Raw genomic sequence first — 16,050 nt, 5'->3', positions numbered from 1 at the left:
GTGTGGACACAGCTCAGCACATCACTGTCTACATTTCTCACTGCCTCGGTAAAGCAGCTAGCATAATCAAAGACCCCAACCACCTCGGACATTCTCTCTTCTTCCCTCTCCCATCAGGCAGAAGATATAAAAGCCTGAAAGCACATACCATCAAGCTCAAGGACAGCTTATATCCCACTGTTATAAGACTATTAAATGGTTCCCTAGTAGGATAAGATGGAATGAGTTTATCATTTTCACTTGGACCGAGGTACAGTGAAAAACTTGTCTTTCATACTGTTCATACAGGTTAATTTAATGCACAGTGCATTGAGGTAGTACAATGTAAAACAATACAAAATGCAGAATAAAGTGTCACAGATACAGAAAAAGTGCAGTGCAGGCAGACAATAAGGTGCAAGGCTATAACGAGGTGGATTGTGAAGTCAAGAGTCCATCTTATCGTACTAGGGAACCGTTCAATATCTTATAACAGCGGGATAGAAGCTGTCCTTGAGCCTGGTGGTACGTGCTTTCAGACTTTTGTGTCTTCTGCCCTTTGGGAGGGGGGAGAAGAGAGAATGTCCAGAGTGGATGGAGTCTTTGATGATGTTGGCTGCTTTACTGAGGCAGCGAGAAGTAGAGACCATGGAGGGGAGGCTGGTTTCTGTGATGTGCTGAGCTGTGACCACAACTCTCTGCAGTTTCTTGAGGTCCTGGGCAGAGCAGTTGCCATAACAAGCCATGGTGCATCCAGATAGGATGCTTTCTAAAGTGTATCGATAAAAGTTGGTGAGTGTCAAAGTGGACATGCAAAATTTCTCCGAGGAAGTAGAGGCACTGGTGAGCTTTCTTGGTCATGACTGGATCAGGACAGGCTATTGGTGATGTTCACTCCTGGGAACATGAAGTTCTCAACCCTCTCAACCTCAGTACCGTTGATGTGGACAGGTGCATGTGCACCACCCTGCTTCCTGAAGTCAATGACCAGCTCTTTTCTTTTGCTGACATTGAGGGAAAGGTTGTTGTCATGACACCATGTTACTAAACTCTCTATCTCCTTCCTGTACTCCGATTCATCATTATTTGAGATACAGCCCACTACAGTGGTATCATCTGCAAACTTGTAGATGGAGTTAGAGCAGAATCTGGCCATGCAGTCATGAGTGTATAGGAAGTAGAGTAGAGGGCTGAGGACGAAGCCTTGTGGGGCACCAGTGTTGAGAATAATCGTGCCGGAGGTGTTGCTGCCTATCCTCACTGATTGCAGTCTGTTGGTCAGAAAGTCAAAGGGAGATGTTGAGTCCAGGTCTTGGAATTTGGTGATAAGTTTGCTTGGAATTATAGTATTGAAGGCAGAGCTGTCATCAATAAACAATAGTCTAATATAAGTGTCTTTACTGTCCAGGTGTTCCAGAAATGAGTGTAGGGCCAGGGAGATGGAGTCTGCTGTATACCTGTTTCGGCAGAGGCTAATTTCATTGGGTCAAGGTTTTCTGGGAGGCTGGAGTTGATGCATGCCATGACCAGCCTCTCGAAGCACTGCATGATGGTGGATGTCAGAGCTGCTGGGTGGTAGTCATTAAGGCACGTTACCTTGTTTTTCTTAGACACCGGGATGATAGTGGTCTTCTTAAAACAGGTGCGAACCTCAGATTGAAGCAGGGAGAGGTTAAAACTGTCTGCAAATACCCCCACCAGCTGATCTGCACAGGATCTAAGGACACAGCCAGGGATACCATCCAGGCCAAATGTTTTCCACTGGTTCACTCTCCGGAAGACTGATCTTACGTCTGCAACAGTGACCACGGGTTCAGGTGCATTGGAGGCCGTCGGGGTGACAGACCAATCCCCTTCTGTTCAAAACGTGCATAGAATGCGTTAAGCTCATCGGAAAGGGATGCACTGCTGTCGACGATGCTGCGCGTTATAGCATGAAAGCCCTGACGGCCACTGACGGCTGGTCTGGGACTCGATTTTGGACTGGTATTGTCTCTTGACCTCACAATCTACCTCGTGACCTTGCACCTTATTGTCTGCCTGCACTGGATTTTCTCTGTAACTGTAACACTTTATTCTGCATTCTGTAATTGCTTTTCTCCTGTATTACCTCGATGTACTGATGTGATGAATTGATCTGTATGAACAGTATGCAGGACAAGTTTTTCCCCTGTATCTCGGTGCATGTGACAATAATAAACCAATTCAATTCAACACGTTCTGGGGGTTGGGGTCACTACTGACCCTGTTGGACCAGTTGAAAACTCAGTTGGACCAACCACATGGCCACTACAGCAGGTCAGAGTCTGGGTATCCTGCAATGTGTTTCTCACTTCCTGATGTCTCAGAACTTTCCCACCAATTACAAAGGCAAAATTCAGGATGATGATGAAATACTCCCTGGATGAGAGCAGCTCCAGCAACGTTCAGGACAAAGCAGCCTGTTTGATTGGCACCTCATCCACCCCCTACACACCTGTGCACTGTGACTACAGTGTGTAGCATCTACAAAACGTTCCTTCCCCAGGCTACTCCCTCAGCATCTGCCAAAACCACAACCTCTCCCATTGAGGAGGACATGGGGAGCAGGCACAGGTAAACACCACCCCCTGCTGGTTTCCCTGCTACACTGCACAGCATCCTGACTGGGAAATTTCTCAAACTGTGTTACAAACAGAGAGAGAAATGACCAAAAGAAATATATTACTGATCCTTCACAGCCACTGGGTCTAAATCCCTCCAGAACAGCACTGTGGGATAGCTCCACCAGGATGGTTCGCCAACACCTTCCAAAGGGCAATTAGGGCAGGACAATAATTGCTGATCTTGCCAGCGTCTTTATTTTCTTAGAAGGTTCGGGAGGTTCGGCAAGTCACCGAACACTCTAATAAACTTCTACAGATATAATGTTGAAAGTATCCTGACTGGTTGCATCATGGCCTGAACGGCAATTTGAATGCGCAGGAACGTAAGCAGCTGCAGAGAGTCATGGACTCAGCCCAATACATCACGGACACATCCCTCCCCACCATTGGTAGTATCCACAGGAGGTGCTGTCTCAAGGCGGCAACATCCATCATCAGCGACTCCCACCAGCCAGGCCATGCCATCTTCTCGCAGCTACCATCGGGCAGGGGGTACAGAACCCTGAAATCCCACACCACCAGGTTCAGGAACAGCTACTTCCCTTCAACCATTCGGTTCTTGAACCAACCTGTACAACCCTAATCACTGCCTCAGTATAGCAACATTATAACTAGTTGCACTACAATAGACTTTGTTTTCTTCTTTTTTGTTCCATTCATGTTCTTCTTGTATAATTTTATGTTGTTAGTTTACGATTTTCTTGTGAATTTTGTGCATCTGATGCAATGTGCCTGCAAGTAAGTTTCTCATTGCACCTGTGCATACACGTACTTGTGCAGATGAAATACACTCAACTTTGACTTCAAAAAAAATGAACAAATAAAAAGCACACAACGCAACCAGGTCACTGACAAGATACAAGGTTGAGAATGTGCAAAATGGGTAGGAACCAAGGGTCCAGCATTGAAACGCTGTTAGGATCAGAAGCTTGTACTGTGTAAGATTGCGAATACCTGCTGGATGACTTTTTGTTTGGAGCTTCGAACTCGTGTTTGCGTGCTAGGATCCCCTCCTGCTCTGCCGTATGTGTCACCAGCACTGGGGCCGCGGCACTGTTCTGTGGAGAGGGGGCAGACCTGGATCGACGAGTTTCTGTACCAGGCTGATTTGGATCTTTTGGTCGTGGTCTCCTCCTGGGCTTGGGTCTGTCTCTGGCCCGTGGTCTGTCCGGTCGTGGGATTCTCTCTGGGAGCTTCTCAATCCCATTTGGCAGCCCAACGGAAAGCGAGGAGTCTCGTTCCTGTGGGGAAAATTGGACTTTAACTGGTTACAACGTGTCAAGAGCATCAAGGCGACTTTATAGGTTAGTAAATGTGGTACCTTTCTTTGGACAGTCAGAGACTTTTTCCCAGGGCGACAATGGCTAACATGAGGGGACATAATTTTAAGGTGATTGGAGGAAGGTATAAGGGGGATGTCAGGGGTAAGTTTTTTTTAAACACAGAGAGTGGTGGGTGTGTGGGGGGGCACTGCCGGCAGAGGTTATGGGGGCAGATACATTAGTGACATTTAAGAAACTCTTCGATAGACACATGAATGATAGAAAAATAGGGAGCTATGTGGGAGGGAAGGGTTAGATAGATCTTAGAGCAGGATAAAATGTTGGCACAACATTGTTGGCCGAAGGGCTTGTACTGTGTTGTAGTGTTCTATGTTCTATCTTTCCAAGAGCATGGTGACCAAAACTGAACACAATATTCCAAATGCAGCCTCACCAACATCCAACGTCTTGATTCAATTTTTCAAAGAGGTAACAAAATGGAATTGACGTAGTCTACATGGACTTGAATAAGACTTCTGACAAGGTCCCACATGGGAGACTGGTCCAAAAGGTTAGAGCTCATGGGATCCAGGGCAAGCTGGCAAACTGGATCCAAAATTGGCTTGGTGATAGGAGGCAGAGGATGATTGCAGAGGTTGCTCTTGTGATTGGAAGTGTGTGACTAGTGCTGTACCACAGGGATCTAGAGTGGGATCTTTACTGTTTGTGATGTACATTAACAGTCCGGATCTGAATGTAGGAGATATGATTAATAAGAATCTGGGTTGTATTCTTGCTTCAACAGTGTTTGAACAGAATAGAACCCAAATCTCGCCAAAGCCTCCCATTTATTCTGAAAAAAACTACTTTTATTTTGACTTAAGCAACCTTTTGTTTCGGAACCAGTGCAGGATGGCTTCCCAAATGCGCCAGAATTAGGGCGGCACGGTAGTGTAGCGGTTAGTGTAATGCTATTACAGCGCCAGCAATCAGGGTTCAATTCCCTCTGCTGCCTGTAAGGAGCTTGTATGCTCTCCCCGTGACTGCGTGGGTTTCCTCCAGGTGCTCTGGTTTCCTCCCACATCCCAAAGACGTACGGGTTAGTAGGTTAACATGGGTGTAATTGGGCGGTGTGGGATATTTGGACCAGAAGGGTCTGTTACTGTGCTGTATAAATAAAGTTTTTAAAAGTTTTTTGAAGTTTGCAGATGACAGGAAAATTGCTGACGTTGTTGATAGCGAGGAGGGTAGTCAGAATACAGGACGATATTGATTAGTTGGTAACCCAGGCAGAGCAACAGTGCATTGAATTTAATCCTTTTAGCATTTTCGGAGGACTAGTAGTGGTGGGGCACACACACTATACACTCAGACCCTGGGGTGTATTGAGGAACAGAGGGACAAGTTCAAGGATCCCTGAAGGTGGCAGCACAGGCAGATAAGGTGGTGAAGACAGCATATGGGACACTTGCCTTCATTGGTTAGGGCATAGAACGTGACAGCAGGGAAGCTACGGGACAACTTTATATAACACTTGTTAGGTCACAGCTGGAGAACTGCCTACAATTCTGATCACCACACTGTCGGAAGGAGGAGAGGAGATTCACCACGAAGTTGCCTGGGATGGAGTGTCTCGCTTACAAGGAGCGACTGGATAGGCTGTTTTTTTCCCCCTTGGAGCAGAGATGGAGCAGGGATCTAACAGAGGTGTGTAAGATTATGAAGGGCACAGATAGGGTAGAAGGTAGGAAACTAAAATCTCAGACTCAACAACAGAGCTTACAGTATGCACAGGTGAGATTAAAAAGTAAATTAGCAAGGCAATGCAGGTGCATAAAATATTGACAAGTAACATGGTAGAACACCAGTTCTTATAAATACATCAAAGGAAAGAATCAGTCCTGCTAGAGACCAAAATGATGTGTGTGTGGAGGTAGAATAGATGTATAAAGTTGTAAATGAGCACCTCCCAAGCGTTTACATTGACGAAGAGGACATTATAGACGTGACATTGTGGAAGAAGAATGTGAAACATTGGAATAGTTATGAACAGAGAGCGAGAGAGAGAGGGAGAGAGAGAGAGGGAGAGAGAGAGAGGGAGAGGGAGAGAGGGAGAGAGAGAGAGGGAGAGAGGGAGGGAGGGAGAGTGAGAGAGAGAGGGAAAGTGTATGAGAGAGAGAGGGAGAGTGTGTGAGAGAGAGAGTGAGGGGAGAGAGAGTGGGAGAGAGAGAGCAAGAGAGAGCGTGTGTGTGTGAGGGAGAGAGCGAGAGAGAGAGAGTGAGAGAGAGCGCAAGAGAGAGAACAGAATAATTGGTCTAGCATGTACAAAAACAGATAAATTGCTAGGCTGGGAAAAAAAAACAGGTTTTTAGAAGAAGCAGCAACGAACAATCTGCTGGAGGAACTCAGCGGGTCGAGCAGCAGCTGAGGGGGAATGAATTGTTGATGTTTCGGGTTGAAGCCCTGCCTCCCACAGATGCTGCTCAACCTGCTGAGTTTGTCCAGCAGATTGTTTGTTGCTTCAGATTCCAGCATCTGCAGTCTCTTGTGTCTCAAGCAGAGAAGGAGATTGGTCAGGCTCTGACTATCGTTGACCTTGTTGTCCACCAAAGTGATGGCTGATGCAGCACTGTTGTTTAAAAGCAGGAGAAATTGACAGACCAAGTGACGATAGTCTGCTTAACAATGACACTGGGCTAACCATTGGAAAATTCTGAAAAATTGCACAACTCAGCATTTAGGGAGGCACAGATTAATCAATTACTGTCAGAATGGATTTGTTAAGGTTACGTCCGACTAATGACTGAATTTTCCGAGGAGGGAACAAGGAATGCTGATTAGCCTGAAGTCTTTTGGGGATAGTTTCTTGCAACAGCATGTTCTGGAGCCCACCAGAGAGCACACTACACTAGACGTGTAACCTGGCATCCAGATGGGATTCATTAATGACCTCCATGAAGGTGCCCCTGGGTAGCAGTGATCATAATTTGATTGAACGTTTGAGGGAGATGAGAATGGGTCCAATTTTGAATTTAAATAAGGGCAATTATGGGGGCACAAAAGCAGAGCAAACTAAAGTGAGTTGGCAATTTAGGTTAAGTTATTTATTAGTCCCATGTACATCGAAACACACAGTAAAATGTGGCATTTTGCGTTACTGAGAATGTGGAAGTGACGCCACTCTTCCGGCGCCAACATAACATGCCCACAGCTCCTAACCTGCACGTCTTTTGGAATGTGGGATGAAGCCGGAGCACCCGGAGGAAACCCATGCAGACACACGAGGAGAATGTACAAACTCCGTACATACAGTGGTGGAATTGAACCTGGGTCACTGGTGCTGTAATAGCGTTATGCTAACTGCTACACTACCGTGCCTGTCGAGATGCAGTGGATGACAGTTAAGGAAGTCTTTTGGAATGCAGAGAGTAGATACTTTCCAACAAGAAAGAAAAATTCCAAAGGAAGAACCTGCCATCCGTGCTTGACACAAATAATTAAAGATAGCATTAAACTTAAAGAGAAAGCAATGGAATCATAGAGCTGTACAGCACAGACATGGGCTCTTCATCCCACATCGTCCATGCTGACCATCCTGCCTATCTATGCTATTCGAATTTGCCTACATTAGGCCCATATCCCTCTACTCCCTTCCTATCCAAGTACCTGTCGAAATGCCTTTTAAATGTTGTAATTGTACACGTCTCTACCACTTCCTCTGGTAGCTTGTTCCATATACTCACCACCCTCTGTGTGAAAAACTTGTCCCTCAGATGCCCTTTAAACTTCTCCCCTCTCACCTTAAACCTATGCCCTCTAGTTTTAGACTTCCCTGTCTTGGGAAAAAGATTCTGACTGTCGACCTAGTTATGCCCATGATAATTGTAAGCATTTACAAGGTCACCCCTCAGCCTCTTACACTCCAGTGACAACAAACCCAGCCTATCTAATCTCTCCTTATAACTACAGCCTTCCATCCCAGGCAACATCCCAGTGAATCTCTTCTGCACTCTTTCTAATGCTGCCACATCCTTCCTGTAGTGTGGCAACTGTACACAATACTCCAATTTTGGCCTAATCAACGTTTTGAACAGCTGCAAAGCACTTAATTTTGCAAAGATGGGTGGAAACTTAGAACATTGGGCATAATATAAAAACAGCAATGAATAACTAAAAAAATTAATAAGGGGAAGACAGAGTACAAGATAATGCTAACTGAAAATGAAAGAACAGAACTTCTATCATTAATAAAATGAGTGTTGGTGAATGAGGGTGAGCCTGGGAACTAATAATGGAAAAAATGGCATATACGGTAGTGTAGCAGTTAGTGTAACGCTTTACAGCGCCAGAGACCCGGGATCAAATCTGGACACTGTCTGTAAGGAGTTTGTACATTCTCCCCATGTCTGCTTGGGTTTCCTCCGGGTGCTCTGGTTTCCTCCCACATTCCAAAGACGTACAGGTTAGGAAGTTGTGGGCATGCTATGTTGGCACCTGAAGCGTGGTGACGCTAGCGAGCTGCCCCCAGAACACTACACAGTGAAATACTTTGTCTGACATCTTGTATGCAAGATGTCAGACAAAGTATTTCACTGTGTGTTTCTATGTACATGTGACTAATAAAGATATTTCATCTTATTTTATAAATTTAGCAGGTGTTTCGAATCGGTCTCCACTACAAAGAAAACAAGTAACATCCCAGCTGTAAACTGGGAATTAGGTGGGAGAAATTAGGAAAATTACTATCAGCAGGGAGGTGGCACTGATCAAACTGTTGGAACTGCAGGTTGATACGTCTCCAGGACCTGATGAATTACATCCTAGGGTCCCAGAAGAAGTGGCTTATGAAATAGAAACACAAGAGACTGCAGATGCTGGCATCTGGAACTCAGCAGGTCGAGCAGCACCTGTAGGACTTGATGCAGGGTTTCGACATGAAACATCGACAATTCCTTTCCTTCCATAGATGCCATTTGATCTGCTGAGTTCTTCCAGCAGATAGCTATTTTTTGGCTAGTGAGATAGTTGATGCATTGGTTTTAATTTTCCAAAACTGCCTCGATTTGGGAAAGGTTCCATCAGATTGCAAAGTAGCAAATGCAACTCCTTTAATTGAAAAGGGAGAAAAAAAAGCAGTGAACTACAAGTAAATCTTGTTTAATATCTCTCATAGGAAAATGTTAATAATTGTTATTAAAGACATAGCTGCGTACTTGGAAAAATTCAAAATAATCAGGCAAAAATCAACATAATTTATGAAAGGGTAATTATGCTTGAGAGATCTATGAAAGGGTAATTACATTTGAGAGATTTATGCGAGTTCTTTGAAGAAGTAACATGTGCTGTGAATAAAGGAAGATGTATAATACTAAGATTTCTAGAAGGCATTTGATAAGATGCCACAGCAAAGGCTATCTTAGAAGAGATAAAATCATGGTATTGGCTTGGATGGAAGGCTAGCTGGTCAAAAGGAAACAGAGAATGGACATAAGTGGATGTTTCCTCTTGTGAGACAATTTAGACTGAGAGGTAATTGTTTAAGACAGATATGAGGTGATTTATTTTCTTTCAGAAGGTCATGAGTCTTTGGAACTCTTCCAGAAAGGGTGGTGGAAGCAGGGTCTTTGAATATTCTTGAGGCAAAGGTAGATATATTCTTGATAAGCAAGTGGGTGAAGGGTTACTAGGGTAGACAGGAAAGCGAGGCTAAAGTTACCATCAGATCAGACATGTTACTGAATGGTGGAGAACCTGAGGGGCTCAGTGGCCTAATCCTGCTCCTAATCCATTGCTTAGAGCATTTGATTTTGTACGCAAGATGTCGGACAAAGTCCCGCGTGGCAGACAGATCAAGAGAGAAATGCCCAAGGGTTTCAAAAGAAAGTTGGATTTAAAGTTGGCTCAGTGTGAGAAAGCAAAGAGTAACAGTCTTTGAGTGGTTGGAGAGCTAAGCACAGGAGGTTCGGCAGGGCTCAGTAACAAGTCTCTTGCTTTTGGTGTTATAATCACAAGGACCATGATTAAGAAACTTCCCAACCACAGGCAACGTGGTTGATCCTTACAGACGTTCTAGCCTGCTGGAACAGATCAACAGACAGATTAGGTGGGCATGAGTGGAGAAATAACAAATTTGGAGAAGGCTTCATTATAAATAGCAGGATACTAAAAGGAGAAGGGGATCTGGAGTGCATGTCCTCAAGTACCTGATGATAGGAATTGTTAAAGGCAAATATTCAATGTGCCTTCTTATCAGGGAGATCATGCTAAAAAGATGTGTAGGTTCCAGACACCACACTGAAGAATGCGATACTATGAGGGTGCAGAGGAGATTATGTAAATGAAGTCAAAGCTAGAGAATTCAAGTTATAAGAGGAAAATAGCCAGCAACAAGGGGGCCCAAGAGATGTACTTGGGTTGTGGGAAAGGCCAAGGCAGGATGAACAGAAAAGATAGGAGAATAAAATGGGTTGCATACAAGATTGGTGTAAAAATAGGGGCTTCATGGTCAGCACAGATTCAGTGGGCTGAAGGGCCTAATTCTGTCCTGTTTCTCTGACCTATTTCATGCATCAGATCAGTTGATAACTAAGGGATGGAGATCAAAATCAAATCGGTGGAAAGATTAGAGGGGACCGAGGGAAAAAAAAATCACCGGAAGAATATTGAGAGTCTGGAGTTTTCTGCCAACAAAGGCAAAACCCTCAATCACACTTAAATTACTAGGAAGAGCACTTAGACAGTCAATACTACAGGGCTCCATATTTGGTCAGTGTTTACACAATGGGCCAAACATTGCCTTTTGGGTTGTATGCTTTGATGATTCTGTGCCTGAAACTCCACGCTGTTCAACATCTAAACAGCAGGAAGAAAGCTCATTCAGTCCAGATCCTTCCCCACCACTGCAACAAACATTTCGATCTCACTCACCTGGGCTTCCTTCTCCTGTAACTGCTCCACAATGTCAGCCAGGGTTGTTCTCTTGTCCCTGTGAAAATAAGACCACAGTTTGGAACTGCTGATTCATACCAAGTGAGAAGTTAAAAAACACCTGGACGAGTGCTTGAATCGCCAAGGCACAGTAAACTATGCACCAAGTGCTGGTAAATGGAATTAGTGGAGATGGGTACTTTACAACATTTAAAAGGCATTTGGATGGGTACACAAATAGGAAAGGTTGAGAGGGATATGGGCCAAACTCAGGCAAATGGGACTGGCTCAGTTGGGCATTTTGGTCAGCGCGGACGTGTTGGGCCAAAGGGTCTGTTTCTGTGCTGTATCTTCTCTGCTCTATGAAGATACAACAGGATTAATGCACGGTGCATAAGAGAGGGTTTTATGTTCTTGGGGAACTGGCACCAGTTCTGCAGCAGGAGCCTCCTATTCTGAAGGACAGGCTGCTTCCAGCAGGGCTGTGACCAATGATCCCGTGAGGAGGTTAACCAGTGTGGTTGGGGAGGGTTGTGACTAAACTGGGAGGTGAATGAGCACCAGCGTTTTAAAGTGGGAAGAAAGGACAAGGTGCATAAAGGAGGGAGAGTGCAGGTCACCAATGCACAGTGCTCAACAGGAGGGAAGCGGGAAGGATTACAAGGAATATAAAGGCAGGTTTATAAAGTATAGAAACACACAAAATGTGGAGGTTAAAGGTTGGTCAGTTACAAGCACCCGCTACTATGCAGGAATATGTTGAACTGGCAATAATGGAAATGTGGCTTAAAAACAATGGCATGTTTAATACAGTAAAACTCCAATAACCGGGCTCTTCAGGACTTTGGTGATGACAGACCTGCAGATCTCCTGCGCTATTGGATACTTGTTTTATTAATGCAGTAACACACTTTTAATTCATCTTTCTTTCAAGTGTTGCATTGCAGCGTAATAACTTTTCCAGTGGACCCAGTGAGTATAAAGCGAGTGTGGGGACAGGGTCATGGTGAGTTTAAAGTGAGTGTGGAACAAAGCACCAGTAAGGTTAAAGTGAGCGTGGGAATGGGGTCCAGGTGAAGTTAAAGCACCATTCTAAAGAGTAGACCATCTGGCAGAATGCCTCATCGCCAAAACTCACCAACAAGCACCAAGACCTCGCTTGGCTGGCGGTGAGAGGGGCCCTCCCAGTCAGATCCTTCCTGCATGGTCGAAACATCAGTCCCAGCGCGCGCTGCCCCCGGGAGGACTGCGCTGGGGAGGAGACGGTCGCCCACCTCTTTGCGGGCTGTGGGTTTGCGAGGAGGGTGTGGCGAAAGATGCAAGGGTTCTTGTCACGTTTCATCCCCAGCAGCTGTGTAACAGAGGATTCTCTGATCTACGGGCTGTTCCCAGGGACACACACAGAGACGGACATCAACTGCTGCTGGAAGGTCATCAACTCGGTGAAAGACGCCCTTTGGTCTGCCTGAAACTTGTTGGTCTCCCAGCACTGCGAGATGTCCATAGGGGAAAGCTGCCGATTGGCACATTCCAGGCTGCAGGAGTACGTGCTGAGGGACGCACTGAAGCTGGGTGCAGCCAACGCAAGGGCTCGGTGGGGAAGGACTACAGTTTAGGGGTCTTCTGCCACAGGAGGAGGGGTGAGGTCAGGCGAGGATATTAAATATCGTAAATATGGGATTGGGGTAGCACCACAGGGAGCCACACGAGTGGCATCAGTGCTGTGGTTCTTTATAAAAAGCTAACACTAATGATTGATCCATACACGAATGTAAAGGTTTGCATTGTTTTATTGTTGTATATACTTTTTTTATGATGAATAAAGTTTGTTTTGAAATATAAAAAAAAGAGAAACCTTGAGGGTTGATGGGCACGTTTGAAGGTGATGTATTGAGAGAATAGTTAGTGACACATATGGGATCTTGGGCCTCATAACTGAGGTACTGAACATAAAAGAAATAAAATGATGCTGAACACTATAGAGCTCTGGTTAGGCCACAACTAGAGCACTTGTCTAATCCTGATCAGCAGGATCAGGAAGGATACGGATGTCCTCGAGGGAGTGCAGAGAGACTGGATCCTGAACAGATCCAGAGACAAGGTGATACTGAAGCTGTTGGGATTGTTCTTCTTGCAGCAAATGAGGTTGAGGAGGGAGGGGATAGTGGACAGGATCGTAACACGAGGAAAAGGTTTTGGGAAAGGGATACCGAGTTTACGCGATGAAATTTTTTCTTAGACAGAGCAAGTGGAACTCACTGTCCATGAGGGTGGTTGAAGTGGAGATGGTCGATGATTCCAGAAGGAAATTGGATCAGTACTGGTGGGAAGTAAACCCATGGGGCTACAGGACAGGGCTGCCATTTCAGAGAGCTGGTATAGGCTTCAGTGGGCCAAATGGCCTTTGCCACCGTGACTATGGCTCAGAAATTTATCTGCTCCATATTTTAGGTGTTAAGACATCAATATTTGTCTCTCTAATGATGTTTTAAACACTGATGCGGCGGAGGCAGCTTCCCGTTGTGGCCTTCAAGATGAAATTGGATAGATATATGGTGAGGAAAAGTTTGCAAGGCTTTGGGAGAAAGGGTTGGGGGGTGGAGCTAGCAAGTTGCTTTGGTAGAAAGCTAGGACAGACAAAATGGCCTTTCGTCCTGCAACAATTCTTTGATTAACATTGAACTACAGGGTGAGTTGGGCAGTGGTAAACTAACCCTGGGGGACATAAAAACCCCATCCAATTGGTCAAACAATATCAATGACTAGGATTGATGCATCCAGACACATGCAGAATTGCCTAACGCTGCATTAACACAATTTCCACCCGTTCAATGCCTGGTTTTCCATCATTGTGCAGACAAATTCCCAGGCCTATGGCTCCAGTATTCCAGATGATTCATTCGGAATTACCATAACTTCTCAGCTTTTGCAAAATATCTGCAAATAAATACATCAAAGTCTTTCGATAACAATCTGCTTAAAGTAAAAACAGAGATGTGATCTTGGAAAAGAATAAGGAAAGAAAAATAATGGAGTTTGAGGAGAGACATTGACAGATGCAGACGTAATGCTCAACAAAACCAGAGATTTTATTTTTAAATGAAATGTACCACTGGTGGTACCAGACTTGCTGACTACTTCCAGTATTTTTGTTTTTATTTCTTTTTCATTATTCATCTGCAAGTACTTTACATAAAATCACTTTGCTGCTTTATGCCTATTTTGCAGTAGGTGAAGAGCCTGCGTTAAAGTAATTAATATTATTTACATAGTGTCAGCAAAGCCACGTTTCTGGCATATAAATTATATCTGTAAGTGTTGATCATTAAATATATTCAGCACAACCATTTACTTATTTCTGAGCCTTCAGGTTGGGTAGGCAATTAATTACTTACATGATGCCTTATGTACTCAGAACTTCAATTCATTTGACATTTACAAAGTAAAAGGTTCTACTGGGGACTAAGTAAGCTGTGCATGAATCCAAGAGAACTGAGAGCAGGAGGAAAAGAACCAGCAGAAGCCAGTAAGATTATGTAAGATTTTGGCTGCTCTGCCCATGACTGCAAGAAACTGCAGAGAGTTGTGGACGCAGCTCAGCACGTCATGGAAACCAGCCTCCCCCCCATGGACTCTTGTCTACGCATCGCGCTACCTCAGTAAAGTAACCAATAAAATCAAAGACCCCACCCACCCCAGGAGTTCTCTCTCCCCCCCCCCCACCCTCCCATCGGGCAGATGATACAAAAACCTGAAAGCACGTACCACCAGACTCGAGAACAGCTTCTATCCCGCTGTTATAAGACTATTGAATGGAGCTTTAAAAGATAAAGATGAACTCTTGATCTTTCAATCTACCTCGTCATGGCCCTACACTTTATTTGTCTACCTGCACTTTATTTGTCTATCTGCACTGCACTTTCTCTGTAGCTGTAACACTATATTCTGCATTCTGTTTTGTTTTCTTTTTGTACTACCTCGATGTACTTATCGTACCTAGTACGATAAGATGGACTCTTGACCTCACAATCTACCTCGTAATGGCCTTGCACCTTATTGTCTGCCTGCACTGCACTTTCTCTGTAACTGTAACACTATAGTCTGGATTCTTTTATTGTTTTCCCTTGTACTACCTCAGTGCACTGATAAAATGATCTGTACGGATGGCATGCAAAACAAAGTTTTTCACTATACCCCAGTACAGGTGACAACAATAAACCAGTTTACCAGTTTGAAATTCCACATCAATTCCAATTATTGGTGAGACCAAACGCAGACTAGGACACCTGCGCTCTGTCCGTAACCGCGATCTGCGTCTCCCTGTTGCCAGTCACTTCAACTCCCCCTCCCACACTATCTGTCTGGTGCTGTTCCTCCAGTTTGCAAGGAGAATTCCAAGTGCAAGCTGGAGGAACAGCACCTCATTTTCTGTCTTGGAACCTTGCAGCCTAATGGCATGAACATTGAATTCTCCCACTTTAAGTAATTCCCACACCCCTCCCACTCCAACCATGCCTTTTCTTCCCTTTCCTGGCCTCTCTCTCTTTTTCTACCCCCTTTTTTTGTCCTCTATCCTTACCTTTGACCCATCCCCCTCCTGACTTTTCCCTCCTATATGTATTGGGCTTCCCCTTTTCCTATCTTCAGTCCTGAAGAAGGGTCCTGACCCGGAATGTTGACCGCCCACTTTTCTTCACGGATGCTGCCTGACCTGCTGAGTTCCTCCAGCATCATCATGTTTTTCATCTAGATTCCAGCATCTGCAGTCCAATTTCTCTAATTCCAATTATTCTATTCTATCCCCAATCTCCTTGATTCACAAAGCACAACAAAACTGCAGATGCTGTAAATGTGATACAGAAGCAGAAAATGCAGGAAAATCTCATCACGTCCACCAGCAGCTGTGGAAGAAGAAACTTGAGTTGATATTGCAGGCTGATAACCTTCTGCTGGAACTGGGAAAACTTAGCAAACAGGGATGACTTGTAGGAGGAGGGATGGAGACAAAAAGGAAATATACAAGATGGGGTAGAACTCGAGAAAATGAATGGCACAGATTGATGTAGATGGAAAGAGGGCAAAGAAGGCATATTAATTGAAGCTATTCTGTCTTGAGGAGGTGTAAAAAGAGGGAGGAACAGATAGAGACTAACCAAGAGCTTTGAGATGCAGAACATTAGCAGTTGCTGGAAATTTGAAATCATGGGGAGAATGCTGCAAGAGTCCTGCAAGTCGGG

At 44.7% G+C, this 16,050-nt stretch overlaps 1 protein-coding gene across 3 annotated transcripts in view; it reads right to left on the bottom strand.

Moving 5' to 3' along the window:
- LOC127586341 (spectrin beta chain, non-erythrocytic 1-like) overlaps positions 1–16,050 on the bottom strand; it is a 146,234-nt gene that overhangs the window by 8,553 nt on the left and 121,631 nt on the right. For all 3 annotated transcript variants that reach the window (XM_052044205.1, XM_052044206.1, XM_052044207.1), the window contains exons 32-33: positions 10,814–10,871; positions 3,579–3,865 (exon numbers count right to left, since the gene is read on the bottom strand). In XM_052044205.1, coding sequence (XP_051900165.1) covers positions 3,579–3,865; positions 10,814–10,871 — 345 coding nt within the window. The remainder of the gene's footprint in view (positions 1–3,578; positions 3,866–10,813; positions 10,872–16,050) is intronic.

This window comes from Pristis pectinata, chromosome 35, assembly GCF_009764475.1.
Source record: "Pristis pectinata isolate sPriPec2 chromosome 35, sPriPec2.1.pri, whole genome shotgun sequence".
NCBI classification, from domain to species: Eukaryota; Metazoa; Chordata; class Chondrichthyes; order Rhinopristiformes; family Pristidae; genus Pristis; species Pristis pectinata.
The sequence above is the reverse complement of the archived record's forward strand: the minus strand, read 5'-3'. Positions and strand labels throughout refer to the sequence as shown.